The sequence below is a fragment of the Catharus ustulatus genome, chromosome 13 (assembly GCF_009819885.2).
Source record: "Catharus ustulatus isolate bCatUst1 chromosome 13, bCatUst1.pri.v2, whole genome shotgun sequence".
NCBI classification, from domain to species: domain Eukaryota; kingdom Metazoa; phylum Chordata; class Aves; order Passeriformes; family Turdidae; genus Catharus; species Catharus ustulatus.
In genome coordinates, this window is record NC_046233.1 from 396930 (window position 1) to 422545 (window position 25616).

Here is a 25616-nt window from a genome sequence, read left to right on the forward strand (position 1 = left end):
AGCTTTCACTCGTTACTAACCCATCTGAGTAACTACTAGGACACTGCATTTCCCAATCTCCATGTGTTAAAGCCAGCTGGGGTTTCTCCAATCTTTTATTCTGATCTAAAGGAACACTCCAGAACAGAAAAATACACTCTAATAAGAAACACAAGAAATCACAGACCCCACCCAACTCAGAAGCACCCAGAACGTGTGTGCCACATACAGACTGTTAAACCCAACACCTAATACCAACTAGCTTACAGGAAAAGCTGCAGCAAAGCAGGCCAGGCTCTGCAGAGCCAGGCTTTGGCAGAGCTGCCATGCCAATTGCAGTGCACAACCTCCCTCAGCAGGAGGGAACCTCCTCTCGGGTATGGTCAGGAGCAGAGTGCAGCACTCTGTGACCGTCAGGTACGGTCAGGAGCAGAGTGCAGCACTCTGACACTCAGGTATGGTCAGGAGCAGAGTGCAGCACTCTCTGACCCTCAGGTACGGTCAGGAGCACAGTGCATGCAGCACTCTCTGACACTCAGGTACGGTCAGGAGCAGAGTGCAGCACTCTCTGACCCTCAGGTACGGTCAGGAGCAGAGTGCAGCACTCTCTGACCCTCAGGTATGGTCAGGAGCACAGTGCAGCACTCTCTGACACTCAGCTATGGTCAGGAGCACAGTGCAGCACTCTCTGACACTCAGCTATGGTCAGGAGCAGAGTGCAGCACTCTCTGACACTCAGGTATGGTCAGGAGCAGAGTGCAGCACTCTCTGACCCTCAGGTATGGTCAGGAGCACAGTGCATGCAGCACTCTCTGACACTCAGGTACGGTCAGGAGCAGAGTGCAGCACTGACACTCAGGTATGGTCAGGAGCAGAGTGCAGCACTCTCTGACCCTGATGCATGGTCAGGAGCAGAGTGCAGCACTCTCTGACACTCAGGTATGGTCAGGAGCACAGTGCATGCAGCACTCTCTGACCCTCGGGCTCCCCAGGACACTGTGCCATGTCTGCTGCCATGGGCTCCCTTTCCCCTCAGGGATCTGTGAGAGGTGGGAAGAGCAGAGCTTGGCAGCAGCCCCGTTCCTGCGCAGGCACTGCCTGAAGCTGTGCTGAGTTCATGAGAGCCACAGCACAGCTCTGCAGCAGCAGGCTGGGCAGGCTGTACAGTCCAAAGTGCCTGTTTACTGATCAACCACAACTGTCAGAGTGTGACAGGAATACAAACACAGAGGCACTGGAGAGTTACCTGACAGAATCACAGTCAGAAAGCTAGCATGCATTTTTGTTTTTATGTCAATTTCTTTGAATATGTAAGAAAACAAGTTTACAAACAGGGAGACATTCCATACTTACAAAATACACTGAGTCTCACTTTCACAGCTGCTCTCAGGATATACAACTGGAGGGAAACATTCACAGAAATAACCTGCTGTAATCAATCTCCAGCCAATCTGCTTTGAATCTGAGCTGCACCACATTTTGCTCAATGGACAATTCAGGTAACACTAAACTATGCTGCTTTGAACTCTCTCTGTGCATTCACACAAGAGCACATTCCACTGAAATGTGGGGAAGAGAATACAGCCAAAGAAATGTTATCTCTCTTCCTCCAGCCTGCCACTAAGCATGGCCCAGGACAGCTCCCACTGGTCCTGAGATGACACAGGCAGCTCAAGAGGCCCATGCCCCCTGACAAGGCCACAAATGTGACCAGGACTACAGCACTCTGAGGGGAAAAGACAAAACTTAAAGCATCTGCCTCCTCTGAACCCTGTACAGGCTGCTGGGGAAGCAGCTGTGGGGGACAAGGGTGTCTCAAAACTAGGATCTGGTCTGTGTGGCTGAGATCAGCCAGGCAAGAACCCTATGACAAAGGCAAATAAGGCATTTGAGGTATGACAACAGCAAAAATATGTCAGACCTAGAGCAGATACGACATGGCTTTGTACGTGGAAAGGTACGAGGCAGAATAACTTCCAAGCATTTACACATCAGCTTTCCACCAATGTAATGTTTGTCAGATCCTCAGGCACTGCTGGAAACCCTCATGTACAAACCCTCCCCATGCTCTGTGACCCACAGGCACTTTGAGGCTACATGTCAGAGGGAAATTCCATCAAAACAAATGACTCAAAACTGATGACACTTACAACCGCTAGTCTGGGCTAAATTAATGCTTGGTGTAATTTGCTTTCTAATACAATGAAAGTTACTCTGTATGAATATTTTCCATTTAGCTGCCCTCATCTTACCCTGCAGGTTGCAATACCTGTAATGAAGAAATGAACTGACCCATCAGAACATGGAGTATGCCTCCAGGTGTGTTCAGTCATTGACTATTGATTTGACTATCACCGATGTTACTGAGTTTAAGTTTCAAAACTGTAAAGGGAGGCATCAGTCCTGGGGACTCCTGCTGCTCAGACTTGGTGGTTTGCTACTGAGGAGTCTGGAGTGAGTCATCATGGTTTTCCAGAGTTTTGTTCCTCAGTGCTTCATTTCTCTCCAGAGAAAGCCGCTGAAGATCCTTCCAAATATCAGGATGATCCTCCAGCTCTTCATACAAGGACTGAACAATGTCCAGTTTCCTGTAGTCCACTGGGCTGACCAGGCTGCGCACAACCTGCAGACACCTCTCCTTCAGGGTGAACACTGCAGGTAAGCACAAACACAACACAGCCTTGTCAGGGCTCTCAGCTGCTGCTGCAGTGCCAACAGTGCTGCTCTGAGCACGTGAACACAGAGCACAGCCTGCAGCAGGGACCCACCACAGGCTGGGCTCTCCAGACCGGAGACAGACATGGTTCCTGCCATGAGGCACCCATGGAAACCCATCAGAGACCCCTTCAAAGGAGAAGGGGAACTAGAACCACTAGTTCCACCCAATTCAACAGCTCCACCTAGAACCCCTCACCATCTCTTCCAGTGTCTAAGAAGGTTTAATTTAACAAGGATCTGATTTCTCACTAATCCTAAGAAGTCCAACTGGCCAAGTTCAGAATTCCCAAGGGTATATGTGGTCCTGTCCCTTACCTGGCAGTGTGATGTCAGCTTTGGTCACATTGGGGGCTGCCACGAACAGCTCCTGCTGGTTGACGAGCAGCCCGTCGTTGGTCCCTGCATCCCGGAACAGCCAGAGGTGCCCTGGCAGGGAACAAGGTGGGGATGCACCAGTTATGGCACTTTTTAATGAGTGACTCCGAAGGGCATCTGCTCACAAGGGACCGAGCTCTCCAGCTTAGCTCTGTGTGCAGGAGCCACTATCATGGCCCCAGTCACTGATATCAGTGGGAAGGGAAAAGGAATAAGGGGAAAAGGAAAGGAAAAAAGAAAGGAAAGGAAAAAGAAGAGGGCAAAAGGAAATGGAGATGCGAAAAGGAAAAGAAAGAGGAAGAGCAAAGGAAATGGAGAGAGAAAAAAGGAAAAGGAAGGGAAAGGTGAAAGTGAAGAAGGAAAAAGGGAAGAGAAAGGAAAAAGGGAAGACGGGGAGGGCAATTGCACCGCCACCATCTCACCCACCGGGCCCCGCGACGCCCAGCCCGGCCCGTCCCGGCGCACCCACCCCGGTAGCTGTGCATGACGCGCCCGCTGCGCGGCTGCAGGACCGGGTAGCGGCGCGGCTGGCCCTCGAAGTCCAGCCAGACGGGCAGCACGCAGCGGGGGCTGTGGTTGTTGAACACGACCTGGGAGAGCTCCCGCGTGTTGACCGAGCGCAGCACGGGCCCGGCCGCACCCGGGCGCTCCGGGCCTGGCGGCGACATCGCGGCCCCGCGCCCGCCGCGCATGCGCCAGGGGCGGCACCGGGGGGCGGCCAGGGAGAGGCACCGCCCCCGACAAGCACCGCCCCCGCCAAGCACCGCCCCCTTCAGGGTACCGCCCCCCGCCAAGCACCGCCCCCTGCCAAGCACCGCCCCCTGTCGGGCCCCGCCCCCCTGCGCCTGCGCCTGCGCCTGGCCGTGAGGGCCCCGCCGTGAGGGGCGCCGCGCCCGGAGCCGCCAAACCCTTTTAACAAACAGACGGAAAACGCAACCGGCGTTTGGCACGCGAGGCGTCACCTGGAGCTGTCAACTCTCTCATGTCTTACCGCCCCGCAGCCTCCAGCAGCTCTTGGGACTGAGGCACTGGACTCTCCAGGGCTATCCCGACAATTGCTTCTCAGTCAGTAACAGTTAAGCAGCCAATTCCTTCCTTTCCCTGGGTGCCAAAACATTGCTTTATCCTTCAGCTGTAGATACCCAAACACTGTATTCTCTTTCTCATACACATATGCAATCAGTGAAATTTGAGAAAAATTGACTAGATATTGGAAAATGTGGACATGAACCAGAAAAAGAACACAATTAAGACACATCTCTTTATGCAAAACTTCTAAAACTTTAATACTTGTTAATTCACCTCTGAACAGTTACACATACTCAGCATGAACACGCTGTAATGGAAAGGGCAAACCAGCAATGTGTTTTCAGACTGATGAGGAGAGTAAGAGGCCCGAGAAATCATAGTACGGTCACAGAAGAAAAAATTATTTGCAACAATATTTTTGTGAACACTGTGGCAGTGTAACTGTGGTGGTTAAATTACCTAAGAAATTGAAATTGCCACCTTGATGCATCCACAGTAGACACTGAAACCATGAACTTTTTAATATAATTGCTAAAAGAATCTCTTTCCTCGAATAGTAACTACAGTTTTCTAAGGCTGTGTGTTATCTATCCCCTCACCCATGGCAATGGAACACTAAAAAATGGACCAGACTTTTACTGGTAATTAGCCCTAAGATGAGGTGATAGGCAAGAGAACCAGTAGCACAGCATAATTCCTTGTTTGCCAACTGGAATTTGCTTACCACAAAAACCAGATACTGGTTTATTATTAGTTTACATTTGAGCAATGGTATAAATTAGAAAACTACACTAGAGATACTACCTCTGAACCCTTTAAGGTGATTGAGTAGTACTGTTAGTCACTTGATGACACAACTTGGTAAATAAATAAACTGTTACTCCCAGAACTGCCTCAACATGTTTTCAGCTGTAAGCAGAGAAATAAACGTTTAACTGAAAAATACAAGGGAAGATTCAAGCCAAGAAAAGAATTACAAATTCCACTAATGAAATTCAGTTTGGGTAAAGGGAGCAGAGGTGATGTAGAACTGGTCGCTCTCAAGTTGATCCCTGGTTGAATATTTGTGTGACAGTTTCTCCACAGGTTGTTTGGTTTGAAGGTGACAGACGTGTTCTCTGCTTTGCTTTCAGAGCCCGGCGGTGTCTCCCGTGCCCCGCGGGCGGTCACCAGCGGGGCCTGCTCTCCTCGGCGCGCTCGGCGGTGCGCCGCAGCAGGTACACGGCCGCGTGGAGGCCGCCCACGTTCACCCACACCGTCTGAGCTCGGCGCCAGATGTGCCCCACGCGGGACAGGGCCTGCAAGCAAAAACAGCCACACTGACACTGAGACAACAACGTTGTTTTTTATTATTCTATATCTCATCTGATGGCAACATCAAAGGACTTTTCAGGTCCAAAACTGAATTTAAGCATTACTAATTATTGCTCTATAAATGGAGTATCTTTTGTAATGATGACAGCTTACAATTTTTCCCTCAATGTATTTTCAAGTGTAAATAGGTTTGATTTTCTCTTGCAGAACAAACCTTGGCAAAGCATTTCTTGTCCTGGGTAAGCAGCACAGCCCTGCCTGTCCCTGGGGTGCAGATCCGACCCATCTCCATCAGGCAGGCTGGGTAGAGATCCCAGTTCTTCTTCTTCGACCCTATCCTGCAAGACACATTCAGATCCCCACCGTGATCACTGGCACCAGTTCAGTGGTGTTGGTGTCTCACACATCAATCTGCTCATTCAGTTGCTTGCAAGCTCATTTTTAACGTAGGGCTTGTGACTCCTTCCCCCCCAGGCCCAGTTACCCCGCTGGGGAGAAGCCAGCCCTGGCCCAGGAGAGCACACTCAGCCCAGCACAGCTCACCTCAGCACAGCTCACCTCTCCTCAGCCCCCTCCAGCAGAGCTCACCTCTTCCCGAAGGGCATGTCTGTCACCACGATGTCCACGGAGCCTGTCCGCAGGGGCAGGTTGCAGATGTCCCACTGGATGACGTCCAAGGGAACGCCCAGGGCAGTGCTGCTGCAAGAGCAAAGGGAGTTCCTCAGACATGAGCACTCAGAAGGATTTCACACTGGGGAGGCCCAGAATGTTGGCAATAAAATAAACAAGAAAATATGAACCAGGCACTCAAAGGCATCAGTGCAAAGTGGATTTGTCTGCATACAGCGCTGCAGGAAAGGTAAATCCCTCAGGCTCCTCTCACCTGTCCTTGCTCTCGTTTTTCCTCAGCAAGGAGCAGATGTTGTTGGCTGCTCTCTTCACTGCCTGAGGGCTGTTATCCCCTGCAAGGTGGTAGCAGTTGGGCCATTCTGCAGCTCCCTGGGGAAATAGAATCAGCAACATTAGCATCAGCACTGCTTGAATGAAAGGAAACCCAGAATAATTTCTCAAACTTGACAGAACACAACAAAGCAACTGCAAGTGGACAGCAGGGTATTTAGAATTCTGTAACAGACAGCTGTATTTTGCACCTTTAAAGCTCATAATACTTTTGGATTTAGTCTCTTCCTGCTATGTCCTATGGAAGGAAAATTAGGTCATTTACAAAAAGTGTATTGCATCAAAATTGGTGACATTGGAGCTTACTATTCTGTCATCACCAAGAATTATTCACTAATATTAGTCAGCTGAAGATACAGACAATTTAATTAAGTTTAAAAAATCAAGGAAGAATCACCTCTATTGGTATCGCACCTGTACCACACATGGGATCAACTATGATATCTGTGGGCTGGGGATCACAGAGTCTGAGGAACAGAAGAAAAGATAAGGTGAGAAATATCTTAAAAACCTGAATTTCTGTAAATAAGGGAAAATGAACTATTTTAATCACTCTGATTCTACCCTTCTAACAAAAAACTTTACATATTTTTCCCACGAGTTAATTACTATTTTATAACCATCAATGCAGTGAAATTCTTTCAAGAATGTGGTACACTATTTTGAAACTTGGCTAATACTGCAAATGTTTACTTTCCCAGGCTGGGAAACACCCACTGTTATTACAAAGCACATGGTGGCAGCAATTCCAGGGTTTTTACATTTATTTTTCTTTAATAATTAATAGAAATGGCTTCTGAGGAAGCAGTGGGGGAGATAAAAGGTTTAATTTCGGAAACAAAACGACTTTTTAACTGAGCATAACACACAAGGTGACTGCCCTGACCTGAGCATGCCGTAAGCCAGAGTGGAGCGCAGCGTTGTGGGCCCAAAGTGAGTGATGTTCCTTCTGTGGAGACTCTCTTCAGTCAATGCAATCCCCACCACGACCTCGCTGTTGTGAATATTGAGAAGAACCTAAAGAAAAAACCTGAAGTGAATTTCAGGAGCAACAGAATCTTTCCACAGAATGCCTGGTAAATATTTACAGGAATCTTAGACGGTAATTTAAAATCCAGGAATGACATTTGAAAAGCTTTTCTTCTTGGAAAAGCTTTTTAATAGGACAGAATTCAGGTAAGCATTCACAGACTCTCTCATTCACACCAAATCTGTTGCACAAGACTCCTCAAAGTACCATAACCACTGCACTAGCTTCTTAAAAGATTTGGTTTGTAAGTCTGGGGCAGAAGCCAGCTAAGTCCTGCAAGACACAGTGAACCATCTGCAAAAGCAGCAATAAAAACCATATTTGTGGTGGGGCCTACATTAATTAGGAAGGTCCTGCAAGAGAAACGTAGAGGTCTTTCTGTCCCTCACAAACAGCTGTTCCTCACCACTGACAGGCCAGGGGTGCTGGTTGTATTTTCCCAGCCTCTGCCCTCCCCCAACAGAAAATAAACACCTGACAGTGACTGTTAACTCCTTCTGCCCCTTTCACCCCAAAACCAGCTCCCATTTGGAGCATTTCCTGGTAACTGAGACTGCTGTTAAACAATGCACTAGAGGAGAGATTCACTGAAGGTGAAAGCAAGGCAAGGCTTGCATCAGGACACACACAAGGCTGCCAGGGAAATGAACACTCCAGAGGAGGTGATTTCAGCATCACCAGTTTGCAGGTCCAGTCTCTGGAAGGCAGTTTGGGGATCTCTGAGCACCAGAAATAAGAACTACAATTCTGTACAGCAGAAACACAGGTATTCCCAAGGCACACACTGTACCTCCACATCAAAATTAGTCATGTCAGCTTTCCACTGGAAGTGCTCTTGCACGGCTCCCCCGAAGTCTCTGGCGGCCTCGTTGGAGGTGAAGCTGTGCTTGTCTCCAGCCCTGTTGCACGTCACTCGGAACCTCAGCACCTTCTCCTCTCCCTCGCCTGTCTCACCGTCACCAGCCTTGCTCCCGCTCTCAGGACCTGCCTGCACTCCAACTTTCACCTCTGGTGCCTCATTATCCTCCTCCTCCTCCTCCAGCCCATTCCTGGACGTCACTCCTTGGGAAGTCTCTGTGTCCTGGCCACCAGCGGGCTCCACAGCCGCAGGGTTTTGGGCACAGTCCTCCTGGGCATTAGCGATATTTTGGTCTGCTCCTCCCTCTCCTCCACCACCACTCAGCTTCTCTCTGCTTGCAGGACTCTGCACATTGTGTTTTTTGCGTTTTGTCTTCTTCTTTTTCAGGCTGTTGTTCAACTCCCAAACTTTCAATGGATCGGTCCAGGGCAGCTTTTTAACCAAATCTTCCAAATGTTTTAGAGCATCTTCCTTTAAAAAACATAAAAAGTTGTGCTTTGAAGTTATTCCATCCTTTTTAAAGCTATTATTTATTTATTTTGAGGTCTCTCAAAGTAGTTTATTAAACATTAATCCACTATATGTTTAAGCAAAGCTTACAGATTTTTGTCTGGGTTTTGCCACAGCTAAACAGAATTACACTGAAAATCACAAGACATGCAGGATTTCATCATTCATCTTGTAAAACAGACAACTAACACTGTATTAAGCGACCGAAGTGACACTTCACTGTCCTGTGTCTGTGACCTACAAACATTATCCCAGATTTTGCCAATGTCAGGTATTTAGCTGCAGAAATTATGTTAGACAACATGGCCACACTTACAGTTACAAGCCAGAAAAAGGGAATTGGAATAGTATCACAAAAGAAAAACTTGTTAAACAAACAAAACACTTTGATACTAACCTTAAATTAAAATCCCCACATAACACCCCAAACCCCATAACGGACAGAAAGAGTAACTCACCTTATTTTCTTCAAATTGATAGTCTTTGAATTCCTGAACAACAACAAATAAATTATCCACTGACCTCAGACGGTGGACCTGGAAGAGATGAAACACATTACTAACCGTGTGCCACGGGGCCTGTGTTTACTGTCGTTAAATTTTGCCATCTTACGTCGAGGTTTTCCACCTTCAGTCCCCACGGGAGTTCTAGTTTCCGTCTTTGCACTGATTTAACGTCCCCATCTAACATTTAATCACCCCTGAAGCCCCGGTAAAGGCGGACACAGCAGCTGCAGCGAGGCCGTGGCTGGGACCCCTCGAACGAACCGAACCGAACCGAACCGGCCGGGCCACGGGGGGAGAGCGGGGCGCGGAGCCGCACGGACCTGCGGCAGGCTCCGGGCCGGCACCTCGAAGTAGATCTTGCCGCGATCCCTGCTGATCCTGGAGGCCGAGCCCAGCTTCTCCCGCACCTCCTCGGCCGCCGTGTGCTCGAAGCCCGTGGGCACGGTGGCGCCGATCACGGCCGCCAGCTCCGCGCCCTCCGGGGCCGGGCCCAGCCCCGCATCGCCGGCCGGCCCCGCCTGCGCCATGCCGGGCTGAGGGAGCGCCCGAGCGGACCGGAGCGGGGCAGCACGGCCCGGGGCACAGCACCCAGCACGGGCACAGCACCCAGCACCGGGCACACCGCTCCAGCCACCGGGCCCGGCCCTCCCCGCCCGCCCTTTCCGCTTCCGCGCCGCCCGGCACCGCCCCGGGCTCTGCGCTGCTCCGGGCACGGGCGGGAGGCGGCGCCGCGGCCCCGCGGGCACCGGGGCGGTGATGGGGACCGGACACCCGTGCGGTACCGGGTATCGGTACTGGGTACCGGGTATCGGTCCGTGCGGTACCGGATATCGGTCCGTGCCGTACCGGGTATCGGTCCTGGGTACCGGGTATCGGTCCGTGCGGTACCGCAGGGACCGGGTATCGGTCCTGGATACCGAGTATCGGTCCGTGCGGTACCGGGTATCGATCCTGGGTACCGGGTATCGGTCCGTACAGTCCGTGCAGTACTGGATATCGGTCCTGGGTACCGGGTATCGGTCCGTACGACCCGGCAGGTCCTGGGTATAGATCCCGGGTACCGGGTATCGGTCCCTACAGTCCGCGCGGTACCGGGTATCGGTCCGTATGGCCCGGCAGGTACGGGGTATCGATCCTGGATACCGTGTATCGGTCCGTACAGCCCCGCAGGGAACGCCTGTTGGACCCTCGGACCTTAACTTCATGGATTGGTTTAATTAATTTTTAGGTCATAAACGAATTTACACAATTGAATTTCCACTGCTGAAGTGCCAAGTTGTGCCTGCACCGGCCTTGCCTGGAAAATCTGCTTGGTTTGAACTCATTAAAGAGCTGCAGAATTAATTTGGTGCGACCTGATCTGGTTTGTCTTGCAGTGACAGGCATGCGTTGTGTAAATTCCATCCAGCACTTGAGTTTGCAAGAGTTAAAGTTCTTCAAGTTATTTCCTGGCTGCTGAGATTGTTTTAAAAAATGTAGTTTTGCACCGCTCTGCCCAGCTCAGAAGGTTCCGGGGATTTACTGCAGGAGTCAGGGCTAGCACGGGCAGTTGTCCACATCGCCTTTTAACCTACAGCATCTGCTTCTGACCTGACACTCCAGCTTACTTTGGGACAGCTTAGTAAAGAGAAGATGCCTTCACATATAATTAAACAAAAAAAGCAAACAAAGATTAAGCAGTTTACAATTCTGAATTTTTGTCAGGCTTTTAACATCAACTGGTGGTGGCAAGGTGTGAATGAGGTGTGGTTAGACAGCCTGAGTGTGACCTGCAGGTCAGTCAGACAGGGCTGGCGGTGTCCAGCCCTTCGTGCTGCCTCAGTGCCCTGCGTGGGCAAGGGAAGAGGTCGCACAGTTCAGGATTTCTTTCTCTTCCAGCCAGGGATGGTTTGGAATCTGCTTTGGCAGCCAGGAGACTGGGGTTGCTCACAGTGCTGGTGGAGCTACCGTGAGCTTTGAAGAATGGCAAGCTAATAAACCCTACAGTCATTTTTAACAGATCTGGAAGCACAGGTCAGGAATATATAATCTCACTGTGGCCATCCAATGTGCATTGTTGTATTCTTCTGTTACACCTGATTGGCTCCTACCCGAGTCCAAAATGCCAGTGATGCTAAGAATATACAGCCTTGGGAAGCCACCACGGGTACTGCTGAGTGTCTTCAGCGTCTGCAGCTGTGTTTTACTAATGCCTTTGGTCTGAAGCTTTGTTTTCCTAACAGTTAATTTATTAGTCAGCAAATTGAGGCTTTTGCATATTAACACACTTGCCAAGTATCACTTAGGGGCCAGAACAGAGGCTAATGGAATTTTAAAGTCTCCTCCACACCCAAAAAACTGCCCTCTTATAAAGTCTTACAAGACCTGCGCTGGGGTTTTTATTCTTAGTGGGAGTGTAAGACAACACGTGTTTATCTGCTCTTGGTTCTCGCCGTGGGTCTCCAGCAGCGACCGGGACACACGGGGGGGGGGGGGGTGTGTCACCGCGGTGTCCCGCGGGCTGCCACGCGACCCGCACGCGACTGCCACGCGACTGGCACGCGACCCGCACACGACTGGCACGCGACCCGCACACGACCGGCACGCGACCCGCACGCGACCGGCACGCGACCCGCACGCGACCGGCACGCGACCGGCACGCGACTGCCACGCGACCGGCACGCGACCGCCACGCGCCCGGCACGCGACCGGCACGCGACCCGCACGCGACCGGCACGCGACCGGCACGCGACTGCCACGCGACCGGCACGCGACCGCCACGCGACCCGCACGCGACCGCCACGCGACCCGCACGCGACCGCCACGCGACCCGCACGCGACTGCCACGCGACCCGCACGCGACCGCCACGCGACCGGCACGCGACCGGCACGCGAGCCCCCCAATGCGTGACCCCCCCCGCGAGCCCCCCTCCACGTGAGCCGCGCCCCCCCCCCCCCGCGAGCCCCCCCGCGAGCCCCCCAGCAGTGACCACCCCACGCGGGTTTCCACGCGAAAGTACTCAATGCATGTTTTATCCAGGCGTGTTTTCCACACGAGATTATTCCACGCATGTTTTTCCCAGGCGTGCTTTTTCCACGCGTGTTTTTTCCACGCGAGAATTTTCCACGTGTGTTTTTCTCGCGAGATTTTTCCACGCGAGATTTTTCCACGCGAGATTTTTCCATGCGAGATTTTTACGCGAGATTTTTTCACGCGTTTTTTTTCCACGCGTGTTTTTTCCACGCGAGTTTTTTCCACGCGTGTTTTTCCACGCGTGTTTTTTTATGCGTGTTTTTCCCACGCCATTTTTTTCCACGCGTGTTTTTTTTCCTCGCGAGATTTTTCTACGCGTGTTTTTCTGAGCTGAGAAGAAATCCATTTGAGGCTCTTTTCCCTGGAAGCAGGGCTCTGCATTCCAAGCAGTGGCACACGGGTGCTGTGACCGCCCTGTCCTGAGCCGGCACAGCCAGCGCCTGCCGGAGGGATTGCCCCGCACCGGAGGGATTGCCCCGCACCGGAGGGATTGCCCCGCACCGGAGGAATTGCCCTGCCCACGAGGGATTGCCCCGCACCGGAGGGATTGCCTTTAAGTGGGAAGCCTGCAGTGTGTTTTACATGATAAAAGCCGCTTGATCGCCTCCTTAGAGCCCATTCTGCACAAAGCTGTCCCTGTGGCTGGCGTTTCAGTGGGAGAGCTGTCAGGGCACTGTCAGGGACGGGGGTGTGTGCACAGGGATCGGCAGAGTCACCCTGCGAGGGGCTTCCCCAAATGACCTGGCTGAGTCCTGGGATCTTCATGAGCCTGGGGAACAACACAAACACACAAACAACACGCACACAACACACACACCACACAATCAACGCACACAAACACACAAACACAAGCACACAAACTGGCTCTGGCTCCAGATCGATCTGCACCCACCTGTGCCTCCTGCATGTCCCTCTCCTGCAGCGCTGTGCAGGGAGCATCAGGGTGAGAAGTGACAAAGAGCAAACCCTGCGTTTCCTGCTGCGTGTCCTGCCGAGCCCAGCATCTCCCGTGTGCTCAGGGCTCGCCCAGCTCACAGGGGACTCGCAGGGAATTGTGACTGTTCCACACTGCTGCCAGGGGACAGCCCCTCCTCTGTAGGAAAAGGAGTAATCCTGGATAACACATCTGCCTACTGCTACACCTTCATCCCAAATGATTTTAAAAGGATGATGTCAGTAAGATGAAAACTCAGATTTGATAATTGTTTCCATTCCAAACCTGCAGTCCCTGGCAGGGTCTTGTGAAGCACCACTGATCTGTGTGAATTCTTCATGCAGTTACATGCTCTCCTGGGTCAGACAGCCCCCTGCACGTTCTGGTTCACGTGTGAGTTTCTGGGTATTACTGTGCTGCGATGAACCTTCTGTCTCAGCAGATATCTGACCGATTCCTTCACAGATTCTGCAGCACGGAGTTTTTCAAAGGCTGAGGGGAGGTGCCTTCCAAGTTAGACAGTGCTGAACTCAATCAGCCACGGGGAATCCAGGCTTCACTCGAAACCCAGCTCTTTGGCATTAAATCACAGAGATATTTTAAGTGAAACTGGGAAGATTGTGCAACTCTGCAGAGAGCAGAATCCAGAGCGAACTCCAGGTTTAAATTTTCTCACTGTTTTTCTGCAATTTAGTGATTTGTTTGTTCTATATCCATGACTACATGCAGACATTACCATCAAATGTGGCTCATATGAAATACTTGCAGCCATGGCGATAATTTGAGGCTGGTCAGTCCCCTGGGCTGTGGATGCCCATCCTCTGGCTGGGCTGTCCTGCTCCCCGGAGCTGCCCCTCCAGCATTCCTACCCTGGCTGGAGGGAATCCCTTCAGCAGCGACAGGGATTCGACTGAGCTGCAAAACAGTGAAGTCAGAGAACCAAGGCTTGTAATTTTTGAATTCTGAAACATGTTGATCTACAAACTCATTTCGCAGCAGGGGGAGATAACCCTCTGTTGGAATGAGTCCAACTTAAGCACGGCCATGAGTCACTCACCCAAATTCCTGCCTGTAAGGTTTTGGGTTGGAGGCTGTGGGGCTCCCTGCGCATCTGGAGCCATCACCTGTGTGTTCCCTGCTCCCGTGGCCAGGCCAGCTCTGCTGGTGTCAGCAGTGCTGTGTGCAGGGGCTGTGAAACAGCTCAGGGACCAGAGCGTGTGTGGCTCCTGCGTGGGGATGGCAGTGTTCAGTCAGTTCCATCAGCTGTGCCTTCCTTTGTGGGGTGGATTAGCCGGTGGAAGTGAGCGCTGGGGAGGTGCCAGCTGTCCCAAATTCCTGGTTCCCCTTACCTGGCAATTTCCCATGTCACAGGAGAGTGTGGGGGTGTCAGTCACTGTCTCTGCTGACCCGATTCTCCTTTTTGACCTGGATGTGCTGTGAACTGGAGCTGTTTTGGATGGGACAGCTGGGGGAAGAGGGAGCAACAACTCATCCCCGTGCAGCAACCTGAGCCACGCTCACAGCACCCGTTTGTGGGTCAGTGGGATTCAGCTCAGTGTGAAATAATTCGGAGCAAAGGTCTGGCAGTGCTGGTGCCGAGTTCCTGTCGCAGTTCTGAACATTTGCAGGAGTGTTTCATGCTGCTGCCCCATGTCTGCCCAAGCTGATGGTGACACCGTGACCCTGTGGTTTGCTCAGGAAATTGGGGCTCCCCTGCTCTGCCCAGCTCCTGTGCAAGCAGCAGCTTCCCCGTGAGGCTGCACAGGCTCTGCCCTGGTGTCAGCTCCGTTTCCTCTCTGCAGAGCCTGCCAAGGCCTCGATCTCAAACACTGGCAGTGGAACAGCTCTTGGAAGGACCTGGAGCAGGAGTGCAAGAGGACAGGGAGGGATGCCAAGGCTACAGGAACAGGGGACAGAACTGCCCATGGTGCTTGGGCAGGACCCCAGCCTGCAGCCCAGCAGAGAGGAAGGAGCTCTGAGTGCTGGGCACCACTGCTCGCCTTTCTCTGTAAATATCCTGGGCTGTCTGCACATCTGCCTGGGCAAACACTAGCCAAACCCAGACAGAAAGAGAAGGATGTGAACTAACCTGAGATGAGCATGCTGGAGATCCCATGGAGCCTGGGAACAGGAGGTTTGGGACCTGTTTGCAAAGAATGGGGTCTAGACCTTCAGCCAAAGACTGACCAGAGCTCTGCAAGTAGCTCTTTTGAGTTGAGGGAGTGAAAGGATGGAAAAATAATATCCTGAATGCAGGTAAATCAGCATCTTGTGATAAGATGAAATGCAGGCTTTTATCTATGACTTGTCTGGCATTTGATGTGTCCTACAAAAAGTCAGACTGTGAGCATTGGGGAAGCTGTGTCCTTTGGACTAACAAACTTACAATTAAAACAACAACAGCTCAGGATTTCGCTCAACTTTGACATATGAGACTTTACCATCTTCTTGGATTATATTTTTCAGGATTTTTCTTTGCAGCTTCGAGGCAGGGGAGCTTAATTAAAACCTGAAATGAAAGGTCACTCCAGCCTTTATTTCAAATTAAAATCCCCCACAACATGTTGCCTCTCACACAAGCCGTGGCTGTGTGTCCCTGGGAGCGAGCTGTGCTGTGCTGTTGGTGTTACAGCTGAGGTTGCCAGTTAGATCTGACAGGGTTTTGCACCAATTCTGGGCACGAGGACAGCTGGCACAGCCCAGCTGAGTTCCTGTTTTACACATGTGTTCTGCTGTGCTCCTCCAGTCTGGGAGCTGCGGGATGCAGCTGCAGCCCTGCAGTGCCAGTGCTTTGGAGCAGGAATGCAGGGTCGTGTCCTTGCTGGGGAGAAGCTGTGAGAGCTGGCAGGAGGCACAGCTCTGAGAGCTGCACACGCAGTGCCAGGAGCACAGAGCCCCTGGAGTCCTGGGAGGGAGCCAGGGCCACTGAAAGGAGTCCCAGGGCCACTGAAAGGAGTCCCAGGGTTACTGCAGGGAGTCCCAGGGCCACTGAAAGGAGTCCCAGGGCCACTGAAAGGAGTCCCAGGGTCACTGAAAGGAGTCCCAGGGCCACTGAAAGGAGTCCCAGGGCCACTGACAGGAGTCCCAGGGTAACTGCAGGGAGTCCCAGGGTAACTGCAGGGAGTCCCATGGTCACTGAAGTGAGTCTCAGGGTCACTGCAGGGATCCCAGGGCCACTGAAGGGATTGTGGGCTTTTCCCTTCAGGCTGAAACTCAGAGGTAATACAAGTCCACAGTAATTTAAAATATTTTCTAGTATTGTTAAACCAGTAGATTGTCTCATACAATGTACTTTTTATTGTCTTGACAAAATATGTTTTGTCCTCATTTCCCCCTCAAGGCATTTGAATCTCAGTACATTTGAGCATCTATGGATCTATATACATTGAAATAATAGCTAATGGATATTCTACTGTCTCTGTAAACCAGATTTTTCTAACTGCAGTGATTAGGGGAGGACAGGGAAAGAAAATGTATCATGATTGGCACATGAGGAACTAGTGCCAAATGAGTGCCAACACAAATTAGTGCAGTTTTTTTTCTGGAAAGCAGTTGTGGCTATACTTAGAGCATGCTGGGACATTCCTGATCCTGCCTGAAGGGAAGGATTCGCATGCAGCTCATGGAGTGGCGTCTCAGGAGGAGCTGGCCCGTCCCAGCCGTGGGCTGGATGCTCAGCTCTGCTGGGCAGACCCCCAGTGCAGAGCTTGGGCCACCAACAGCTGCTGCTCTGCCACCTCCACATTTCACAGGGCTGTGAGAGCAGCTCAGCCAACACAGCAGGAACTTAGGAAAGGGGGAAAGAGACATCAAACATCGGGGTGTAGCTGAACAATAGCAGGGCTGCTGTTTCTCTTGAAGCTCTTGGAGCCTCCTGGACAATTCCCTCCTGTGGCTGCAGCTCCAGTGACCACAGTGCAGCTCTGCAGCTGGAGGGACCTGCTCACACAGAGCTGGGTTTATTGCTGTTGTTGAGAATTCTGGTTTTCTGGGCCTCCCTGCTGTGCGAGCCTCCCCCTTATCGATAGCATTTCTGTTACGTGACACTCGTCTGTGCTCTGAGGCTCTGCCAGCACTGCAGGGCAGCTCAAAGCACACAGCAAATCTGCTTTAACTGCCTTGGAACAAAAGCCTAATGTAGTGTGCAAAATAGAGGGAGACAAAAAGGATAAAAACCAAATTAGATTCACTGTGCACACAAACTGTCCAACCCAAAGCACAGTGATGCTGGTCATAGAGGAAAGAAAACAGCTTTAAAAACATGGCATAAAAGTGGATTGCTGTCCTTGCCTCACTCTGGGAGTCTCTCTGTGTCCTACAGGCACAGCCAGGCTGGGATGCTGTGGTGGTCCAGCCTTCCCTGCCTGCCCCAGGCTGATGCTTTGTCCCCATGGTGCAGATTGGAAGGGCTGCTGCCAGGCTCACTCCGTGCAGGGCAGCCAGGGAAGGCTCAGGAATCCCTGGGAGCTGCAGCAATCCCTGTCCTACAGCTCAGGCAGGGCCTGGGGACCCTCCCAGGGGGTGGCAGCCTGGGCTTGGCCGTGGGGACACCTCACTGCAGCCCAAACCTCTGCAGACCCAGGAGAGGCTTGGCCAGGTCCAGACGTGCTGACACAGCTCGTGTCAGCACAGGGCTTATGCTGCTTCAGCTGTTCTGGAAGGTTTGACTGATGCTGCTCCCTTCTCCAGGGCAGGTTCATCTCCATCTCCAGATCTCCCTGGCTGCAGGGCTGTGCCCCAGAGCTGGCCAGAGCTGGCACTGGTGCTGCAGACTAACCCTGGCTGCTGGGGAGGGAGGATTTGCTGCTCCAGCCCACAGGCAGGTTGATTAGGACAGCAGGAGGGACCCTGGGCTTTCCCAGGCCCCAGGGCTTGTTGGCAGCTTTGCTGCAGCCCCAGAGCAGGGCTGGTGCTGCAGGGGTTGTGCTGACACCAGGCAGCCCTGACACCACATCTGCCAGGATGGAGCCTGGCTTTTCCTCAGCCAGACCCAGTGCTTTTGGGCTCTAGGGTTGTGTTCATGTCTCAAACACCTTCTTCCAAATGATCCGAGACTGACCCAGAGCCAGCTGAAATCCTGGCAGATGCTCTCTTGGCTCCAGTGGCTCTTGGTTCAGCAGTTCCGTGGCAGAGCCCCTGGAGCCCCTGAGCTCACAGACCAGTCCCCTCCTCTCCAGCCCTTCAACCCCACAGCTGCCATTGTCCCAGCCTACTTTGCATTCAGCTGAGGTGCTGGAGGAAATCAGAAAATCCCTGCCTGCTGAATTAGTGCTGAAGCCAAGACCATGGAAACAACTTGTGTGTGAAGTGCTGGTGTTTCCTCGTGAGTGCCCAGTGGTAAAAAATCCATGGATGGACAGTGGTGAGTAATGCCCCGAGCCCATTCCAGGGTGCCTAGCCCGAGTTTCTGAGAAAAGCTAAAAAATCCCTCTGGCTGGGCTGCTAATACATGGCTGAGACCTCAGGTAACAGAATCCCCCCTCAGTGTCTCCGTGCCAGGTCACTGGGTCTCCGTGCCGCTGCTGTGCCGGTGGGAAGGGGCAATTAAAAACACCCCAAAACTTTCCACTGGAAACAACACTCGCACGCTGGAATTTGCAATGAAGTTGTGAATGTGGCTGGAGCCTGGGGCTCCTCCAGGAAAAGGCCCCTTTGGCCAGCTGTATTCAGCTCTAATGAGAGAGCTGAATTCTCCCTCAAAGCTGTGTTTTCCATTTGGCCCCTTTTCGCTCATCAATCGCTGTCAGTTCAGACAGAGGCCCCACATGCAGCTTCCCTTGGGGCTGTGTGCTGCCCGGGGCGGCTGGGGAGGACAGCCTGCCCTACTAAACTGCATCTCTGAGCCCGGAACAATAGTGCTTTGTGCGAGCACACAGTGCCAGCTCAGTTTCCCAGGCTTTTCCTTTTCTGCCCTGGCTGTCCCGCTGGAAGCCCCCGGCAGTGCGGGGCTGCAGGGGCTGCTGGCACCGAACAAAGGGAGCCCTGCCCCGGCTCCAGCTGCAGGTACTGCATCATTTCCCTCGAGTACAACAGACCTGAGCAAGAATGCCCAGCAGGAATGAAGGAGGGCTCCGGGCTGGTCCCAGGCAGGCAGTGCCCTCGCTGAGATTTGGGGATGGCACAGGGCTGGCTCTGGAGGGACACGGTGCTGTGTGCCCGTGGCTCTGCTCCCCTGCCACAGGAGACACCCAGGCTGATGGAGGTGCTGGAGAGGAGAGCAACAGAGTGAAGCTTAAAACAAATCAAACTAGGCTGAGTCTCTGCTACAGGCTGGTGGTGCCTTTCTCAGGGGCAGGGCTGCAGGGCCATCCCCACACCAGGGGATGCTCCTTTCCATCAGCAGCCATGGAAGTGCCCCCAGAAGGAAGCAGGAATGCCAGCCCCACCTGCAGACATGGAGATGGGATGTGGGCAAGACCTCGGTGTCCCAGATGAGCCTGTTTGTGTCCCAGTGTGCCCCATGCCCACCCTCCTGCCCTCCTGCTGCCAAGGCTCAGGTGGGAGCAGGGGCTCACCCTCGGCTCTGTGCCCTGCTGCAGATCCAGCACACATCAGATGTGCAGTGATGTGCAGGGACCCCGTTTTGGGGTGTTCAGGGGTGTTCAGGGCCATGAACCTGCTGGTCCTGCTGGCCCTTCCACAGGGCACACAGGGAAAGCTCCTGCAGCTATTTCCAACCTGCACTTAGGAGTTTTGCATCCCTAAAATTGCTGTTTGTGGGTTTCACACTGCAGATGGAGAACTGGAGATTGTGTGTGACTAAATTAATTGGGAACAACAAACAGCAGGGACCCAGCTATTGGAAAACACTGGCAGCCCAGGCAGCACCAACGCTGGAGCTTCCTCTGCTTCAGCAGGAGCAGCTGCACACAGCTCCAGGCTCTGCCCTGTGCAGGACCTGAGCTGCTGGCATCACCACCCTGGAGCTGCTGCCTCCTGCTGCCCCACAGCCTGTCCCTCCTGAGCTGCTGTGCTGTCAGCACGGGCCACAAAGGCAGTGCTGGGGAAGCTGTCTCTTATTTATAGCTGCACAGTCCCACGCAGTGCTGATCTGCAGGGTGCAGAGCCCCCAGAGATGGAAGTGGATCAAGGAATGGATGGATCTTGCATGTGAGGACGGGCTCTACAGAAGAGTGGCCACCATGTGAGCTGCATGGAGGAGCTGAGAGCAGCACTGTGTGTGACAGGTGAAACGCCTGCAGGCTCTGGCCTTGGGTCCACAGGCATTGATACCTCAGGAAACGATTCACTGGCCATAAACAGCAATTCAGGGAGGGTAAAGAGATGTTGTTAAAAGAGCAGCAAGCTCCTCCTCTTGTGCAAGTTCTTTTTTTGGTCTGTTGCTACAGCAACTCTCTACCAAGAACAAAGATGACAGCAAGATATTAAATTTTGCAGCAACTCAATTGACTCCTGATTTCCCTTCTTTTTTTTTGCCTTTGGTAACTGAATCCTGCTGCAATAATTGTGTTAGATTTCAGATGAAAATCGTGTGACAAGAATTCCTGTGTTGCTCTTTCCTCCTTCCTCTCAGAAACACATTAAATCAATTTATTTAAATCTAGTGGGTGATTATAAACACTGGATTTCTTGGCTTTATTTCTTTTGCATGTGAACATCATGTATTTTACCCACAAATCATATTCTGTACCAAAATCCCCAAAGCTTTGATAATCCTGAAAAAGAAACAAACTTCTTGCCCAGTACTGTTTCAGCAAAGTTCAACTTATGCTGGTGGCACAGAGCAGAAATGTAAAATCTGAGTAACTGCAACAGAGGTCATCTGGATTTGGGAATGTTAAAGCTGGTTTTAAAGCAGTGCTGCATTTCAGTTCTCCCTCCCACAGCTGGTGTTTCCCGTGGGGCAGACCCTGAGGAGGCCACGGAGCTGCAGGTCAGGTCTGCACAGGCAGAACCTACGGGCCAGGTAAACCCAAACTGCAAATGCAGCTGCAGCAAACAGCAGAGTGCCCACCCTGAGCAGGGCTGTGTCCTGGGGAAGAGGAGATGGGACTGTGCTGGATGGGGACCACAGCTCCCAGAGCACAGGGTGGGCATCCTCCCCCTGGGGAGGGAGAGAATGGGGGGAAATGGAAGAAAATGGGGCAGAGAGGAACAATAACATATGGAGAAAGGGGGACAACTGATGCACGGGAATTATTACTTATTTAGCTTTCCTCTGAATCAGTGGGGGTATAATTAAAGATCTGGTTCTGGCAGCTTCAGCACGGTGTGCACAGGTGGGATGGTCCAAGAGCTGTCTGGATTTAGCACAGGATCAAAGCTGTGGAAAGAGCCCAGCAGAGCACACAGCTCCTGCTGCTTTCCTGGAGAGCTGTGCTCAAGCTCTTCTTTGGGGGCATGCATGGTGCAGGGCAAAGGGCTGCAACCCATCCCGTGAGCAGCTGCTGGGACCTGAGCTGCACACCGTGGTGTTGACACTGAAATGTCAGCCCTGTGTCAGTCCTTCAGGAGAGCCTGGGGACGCTGAGTGCCCCTCCCAAAGCAGAGGCTGCTCCAGCACCAGCTGAAGCTGCTGCTTGCAGCAGGGAAATGAAAGTGCAGCTCTGACCACAGGGCCTGGGCAATCTCCCTGAGGAAGCAGAGGTAGCAGATCTCTATCAAGAAACTGCTTGCAAGGGCCTTTTCACCACTGATAAGCCCTGTGCAGTGTGACCACGGCCTTGAGCAGTTACAACAGGTTCCTTGTGACTTCAATGCCTTTTATAGGAGAATTAGAGCTACTGGGAAGAATTGCTGTTGCCTTGCCAAATTGTTTATCATAATTCTTCATGCATTTAGTCACACATAAATATTCCCATTTCTTACAGGTACTCAAATTATTGACCAGCATAATGCTGAATTCTACTGGTACCACAAGGGCTTAAGATGGCAACAGTGGAAAAGGCTGGGATAGACATGGGTGTGTATTTTAGAATGCTCTTTTTCTTCTCTGAATATTCATGGCCTCAAGGATACTACACATGTATTTTTGGAAGATACCTTTCTACTTACAACTGAGCTGTTGGAGACCTGAATAAAATAAAAATCAAAAGCAAACTTCTGGGATGCATTGCCTGAAAAACAACATGCATTTCCACATACAGAAATTTTTGGCTGCAGCTATTTTGGGTGCTAAGGCAGGACCCGTTGAGGCAGCTCTGTCAGTGCCAAGTTACAACTGCACTTCACTACAGAGATAAAAAAGGGAGCAGAGTAAGAAGTAGTTCTCTGTTAATATGACAAGGTAACAGCACTTTGCTGGCAGGAAAGAAGATGTAAGGCTCAAAAAACAAAGGTGATGTAGTGCAGCAGCTGTGTTGTGTGTCTCCAGAGAGTTTACTGCTGCCCTGGGAGATGTGTGCACGGGAGCCTCTCCCCAGCACGCTGTGCAGAGCTGTGCCATTCCCACGGAGGGGACAGCAGTGGGTGGGCTCTGTGCCCCAGCTCACACAGATTTTGTTGCCCAGCTGACCCTGCACGGGAGCCTCTCCCAGCCTGGCTGGTTTACTGCAGGTCTCAGCCTGGGGCAGAGCCCAACCCTCCTTGCGATCCGGTCTGGAACAGTTTCCATCACCAAGTTCTAGTTTACAGTAACTTCCCAGAGAGGCTGCAGAGGGTTTAGCCACAGTTCAATGGCCAAACACATCTCCCTTCCCAAACCTCATCAACCCAAGGAGTGGCACAAGGGATTCTGCCTTTCAGAGACCTCAGGGAAGCAGAAAGACCAAGGGAGAGCTGGGGCTGTGTCACGGGCTGCCTTGCTCTGGGATGAGTGACTGGTGGCAGTGCAGCAGCTCTGGCACTTCACAGGGCTGGGAAGGGTCTCAGTAACAGCTTGGTGTCCGATCATCTGTGGCCTCTGCCCTGGCTCCAGCCTCCTCTGGCAAAGCTTTGCTGGTGTGAGGGTGGGTATGATGGATATTCCATCTCTGAAAGTATCCAAGGTGGGGCTGGGCAGTGCTTGGAGCACCCAGGGGAGTGGAGGGTGTCCCTGCCCATGGCAGGGGCTGGAATGAGATGAGCCTCAGGGTCCTTTCCAAGCCAAGCCCTTCTGTGAATCCATGAGCAGAGGGTCTGCCCAACTCGTGGGGACACACGTGAGTGTCTCTGGGAGCAGCAGGTCAATACTCTGCCGAGCTGCTGTGTGGATGTTCAGCACATCGACAAACACTTACAGTTTGAAGCTGGAAACAAAGAGTGCAAGACAGCTTCTGCTTAAAAAAATTTCCTTAATTTAGGAATTGCTTTAAGCCAACATTACCTCTGCTTCCTGAGCACACACAAGGCTACTGCCCTGGAAATAATCTGCATTAGCCTTACTGGAGTGACCACGTTGCCATAGCTACTGTTGGTTCCTCTATACCTCAAGCTTGAAGTGTTTATTATGATTAAATCCCATCCCGTCCATTCCTCATTAAAAAATTCTGGGTTCAGAGTGTCATAAGTGAATTACAATGTAATCCTTCCTTTTAAGAAGCTGTTTCAAGTAGAAATTCCATAAAGTATCTTAGACATTGATATTTATTAAAGATCATTAATTCATGATTGGATTATTTTTCTTCAGCCATCACTGCTTCTTTGTTCTTCATGATGTCTGAGTAGCAGAAACCCCTGGTGCTGTTGGATCATTTCATGACTGGGATTTTTCTTGCACCACTATATTGCTGACCACTCTGAGAAAAGATGCTTAGCACCCTCAGACACTTGGCTTTGACCTCAGAGATGGTCTCAAAGGTTTAAACCAATTTGGCAAGAAAATCAAAATCTGTCTTGTGGCACAGGTGGTTATCAGGAATGCTGGTCCTCGCTCTCTGAACCCCTGTGGGTGTTGCAGGAGAAGTGACTGCTGCTAGGATGGATCCTTTATCAAACGGCCTGTGTTTCTCTTTCCATGCTTAGTTTGGCTTGGTTTTTCTTTGTGGAGAGTGAGCCTAGAACCATAAGGTCCCTCCAGAGTGTTCTTGGCTGTGAAGGAACACAACACCACCATCCCTGGACTTTTCTGGTCATTGTGTAAGTTGGCGTTTTCTTGCTTTGGGAGGTGATAAACCTTTGGTGTGCACCAACCATTTCACACCCCGCTGGCACCCTCTCCAGAGGCCTGACGGTCCTGGAGGATCATTCTTTGATATCTCCTGGTGTTGCCTTCCCAGCCCTGCTCCAAGCACAGCTCAGGGCAGTCACACACAGCATCCCAGCATCACAGCATCCCAGCCCAGCCCCTTCCCAGATTCCCGGGCAGGGGATGCAGCAGCTCACCCCAGGGACTGGTACACGCTGTCCTGCCCTGCCACAAACACTGAGCCACTGTCCCTGTGCCCTCCCTGTGGCCCCTGTCCTCTGCCTCTCCCTGTGCCAGTGGGGCTCTAGCACAGTTTTTGCTTTCCCTGAGACTCTGAGCCCCTTGGTCCACCTGGAGTAACTCTGCTCAGCCTGAGCCCGGGCCTCACATTCTCCTGCGGCTGCATTTCCCTGCGAGGACTCGCTTTTCCTCCCTCCTCCCCAGGCCTTTCCACAGCCACTGAGATGCAGAATGCTCCTCTGTGCCGCCTGCTTGCACTAGGTAAATTATTTGTGTAATGTGCTGGAGTTGTTTTTTAAAGTTGGCAGAGCAACTGTGAATCATCGAGTGTCCCTGAATTCACTGCTCACAAGACACCCATAAAGGACCCCATTGTGTGGAGCTGTGATGGGAGCAGAGCCGTGCCGGACAGAGCCCCTCTCATGCTCCGGGATCCGCGGAGCTGCTCCGCGCCTCGCCCGCCCCAGGCTCGGGTGAGCCCCGGTAGAGCCAGAGGGCTGAGCGCCTTAACCGTGACTGCTGCTGCCGGAACGAGCATTTCTCCGCTTCTCCTCAATTGTGACAAGAAATGACAAATCTGCTCCAGCGCACCCGCGCCGTTCCAGCGCGGACCGGACGGTGCCGGAGCCCCGGGGTGCGGGAGGCGATCCCGGGGACAGCGGCGGATCCCGCAGCGGGGCTGCACACGGGCCGTGCCGTGCCGGCGGTACCGGCAGCACCGGGGACCGGCAGCACCGGCCGGGGGCGCGGCCGAGCCGAGCCGAGCGCGGCGGGGCCGGGGCGGGGCCGGGGCGGGGAAGGGGCTCGGGAGCGCCCGCCCCGCGCGCAACCTGAGCGCAGGAGCGGCGCAGGGCCCGCCTCGGCCGGCGGCGGGAGCGGCTGCGCTCGGCTCGGCTCGGCTCGGCTCGGCTCGGCCCGGCTCTGCCCTGCCCCGCCCCGCCCGGCTCCGCTCCCGGCGGCGCTGCGCGGTGTCCCGGCGCTGTCCCGGCGGTGTCGCGGCCGTGCGCGGTGTCCCCGGCGCCGCCAATGCCGGCGGCCGCTGGCGGCGGCGGGGCCGCGGCCGGGTGAGGCGGCGGCGGAGCGC

The 25616-nt window shown here is 52.6% G+C and overlaps 2 protein-coding genes across 3 annotated transcripts; both read right to left on the minus strand.

The window, feature by feature from the left end:
• Positions 1–1905: 1905 nt before the first annotated feature.
• VHL (von Hippel-Lindau tumor suppressor) lies at positions 1906–3753 on the minus strand. The gene is made up of 3 exons (XM_033071951.1): positions 3542–3753; positions 3013–3123; positions 1906–2631 (listed from the first exon to the last, which is right to left on the minus strand). Exons 1-3 carry the CDS (start codon positions 3738–3740, stop codon positions 2417–2419), a joined length of 525 nt encoding a protein of 174 aa, XP_032927842.1. The 5' UTR covers positions 3741–3753; the 3' UTR covers positions 1906–2416.
• Positions 3754–4333: 580 nt separating this feature from the next.
• On the minus strand, positions 4334–9903 carry THUMPD3 (THUMP domain containing 3). 2 transcript variants are annotated; one of them, XM_033071973.2, is made up of 9 exons: positions 9601–9903; positions 9233–9310; positions 8196–8735; positions 7262–7392; positions 6773–6842; positions 6299–6414; positions 6004–6111; positions 5630–5753; positions 4334–5399 (listed from the first exon to the last, which is right to left on the minus strand). In XM_033071973.2, exons 1-9 carry the CDS (start codon positions 9805–9807, stop codon positions 5268–5270), a joined length of 1506 nt encoding a protein of 501 aa, XP_032927864.1. In that variant the 5' UTR covers positions 9808–9903; the 3' UTR covers positions 4334–5267. The 2 variants fall into 2 exon arrangements, with proteins under 2 accessions (XP_032927864.1, XP_032927863.1); XM_033071972.2 differs by having other exon boundaries at positions 6004–6114.
• Between the last annotated feature and the right edge of the window lie 15713 nt (positions 9904–25616).

Coding starts and splice junctions, on each gene's coding strand:
- VHL (XM_033071951.1), bottom strand. CDS start 3,740: ATGTCGCCGCCAGGCCCGGAGCGCCCGGGTGCGGCCGGGCCCGTGCTG. Junction 3,124..3,541: donor CGTCATGCACAGCTACCGGG/GTGGGTGCGCCG, acceptor GTTCCCTGCCAG/GGCACCTCTGGCTGTTCCGG. Junction 2,632..3,012: donor AGCTGACATCACACTGCCAG/GTAAGGGACAGG, acceptor GCTTACCTGCAG/TGTTCACCCTGAAGGAGAGG.
- THUMPD3 (XM_033071972.2), bottom strand. CDS start 9,807: ATGGCGCAGGCGGGGCCGGCCGGCGATGCGGGGCTGGGCCCGGCCCCG. Junction 7,393..8,195: donor TGACTAATTTTGATGTGGAG/GTACAGTGTGTG, acceptor TTTTTTCTTTAG/GTTCTTCTCAATATTCACAA. Junction 6,843..7,261: donor CTGGCTTACGGCATGCTCAG/GTCAGGGCAGTC, acceptor TCTGTTCCTCAG/ACTCTGTGATCCCCAGCCCA.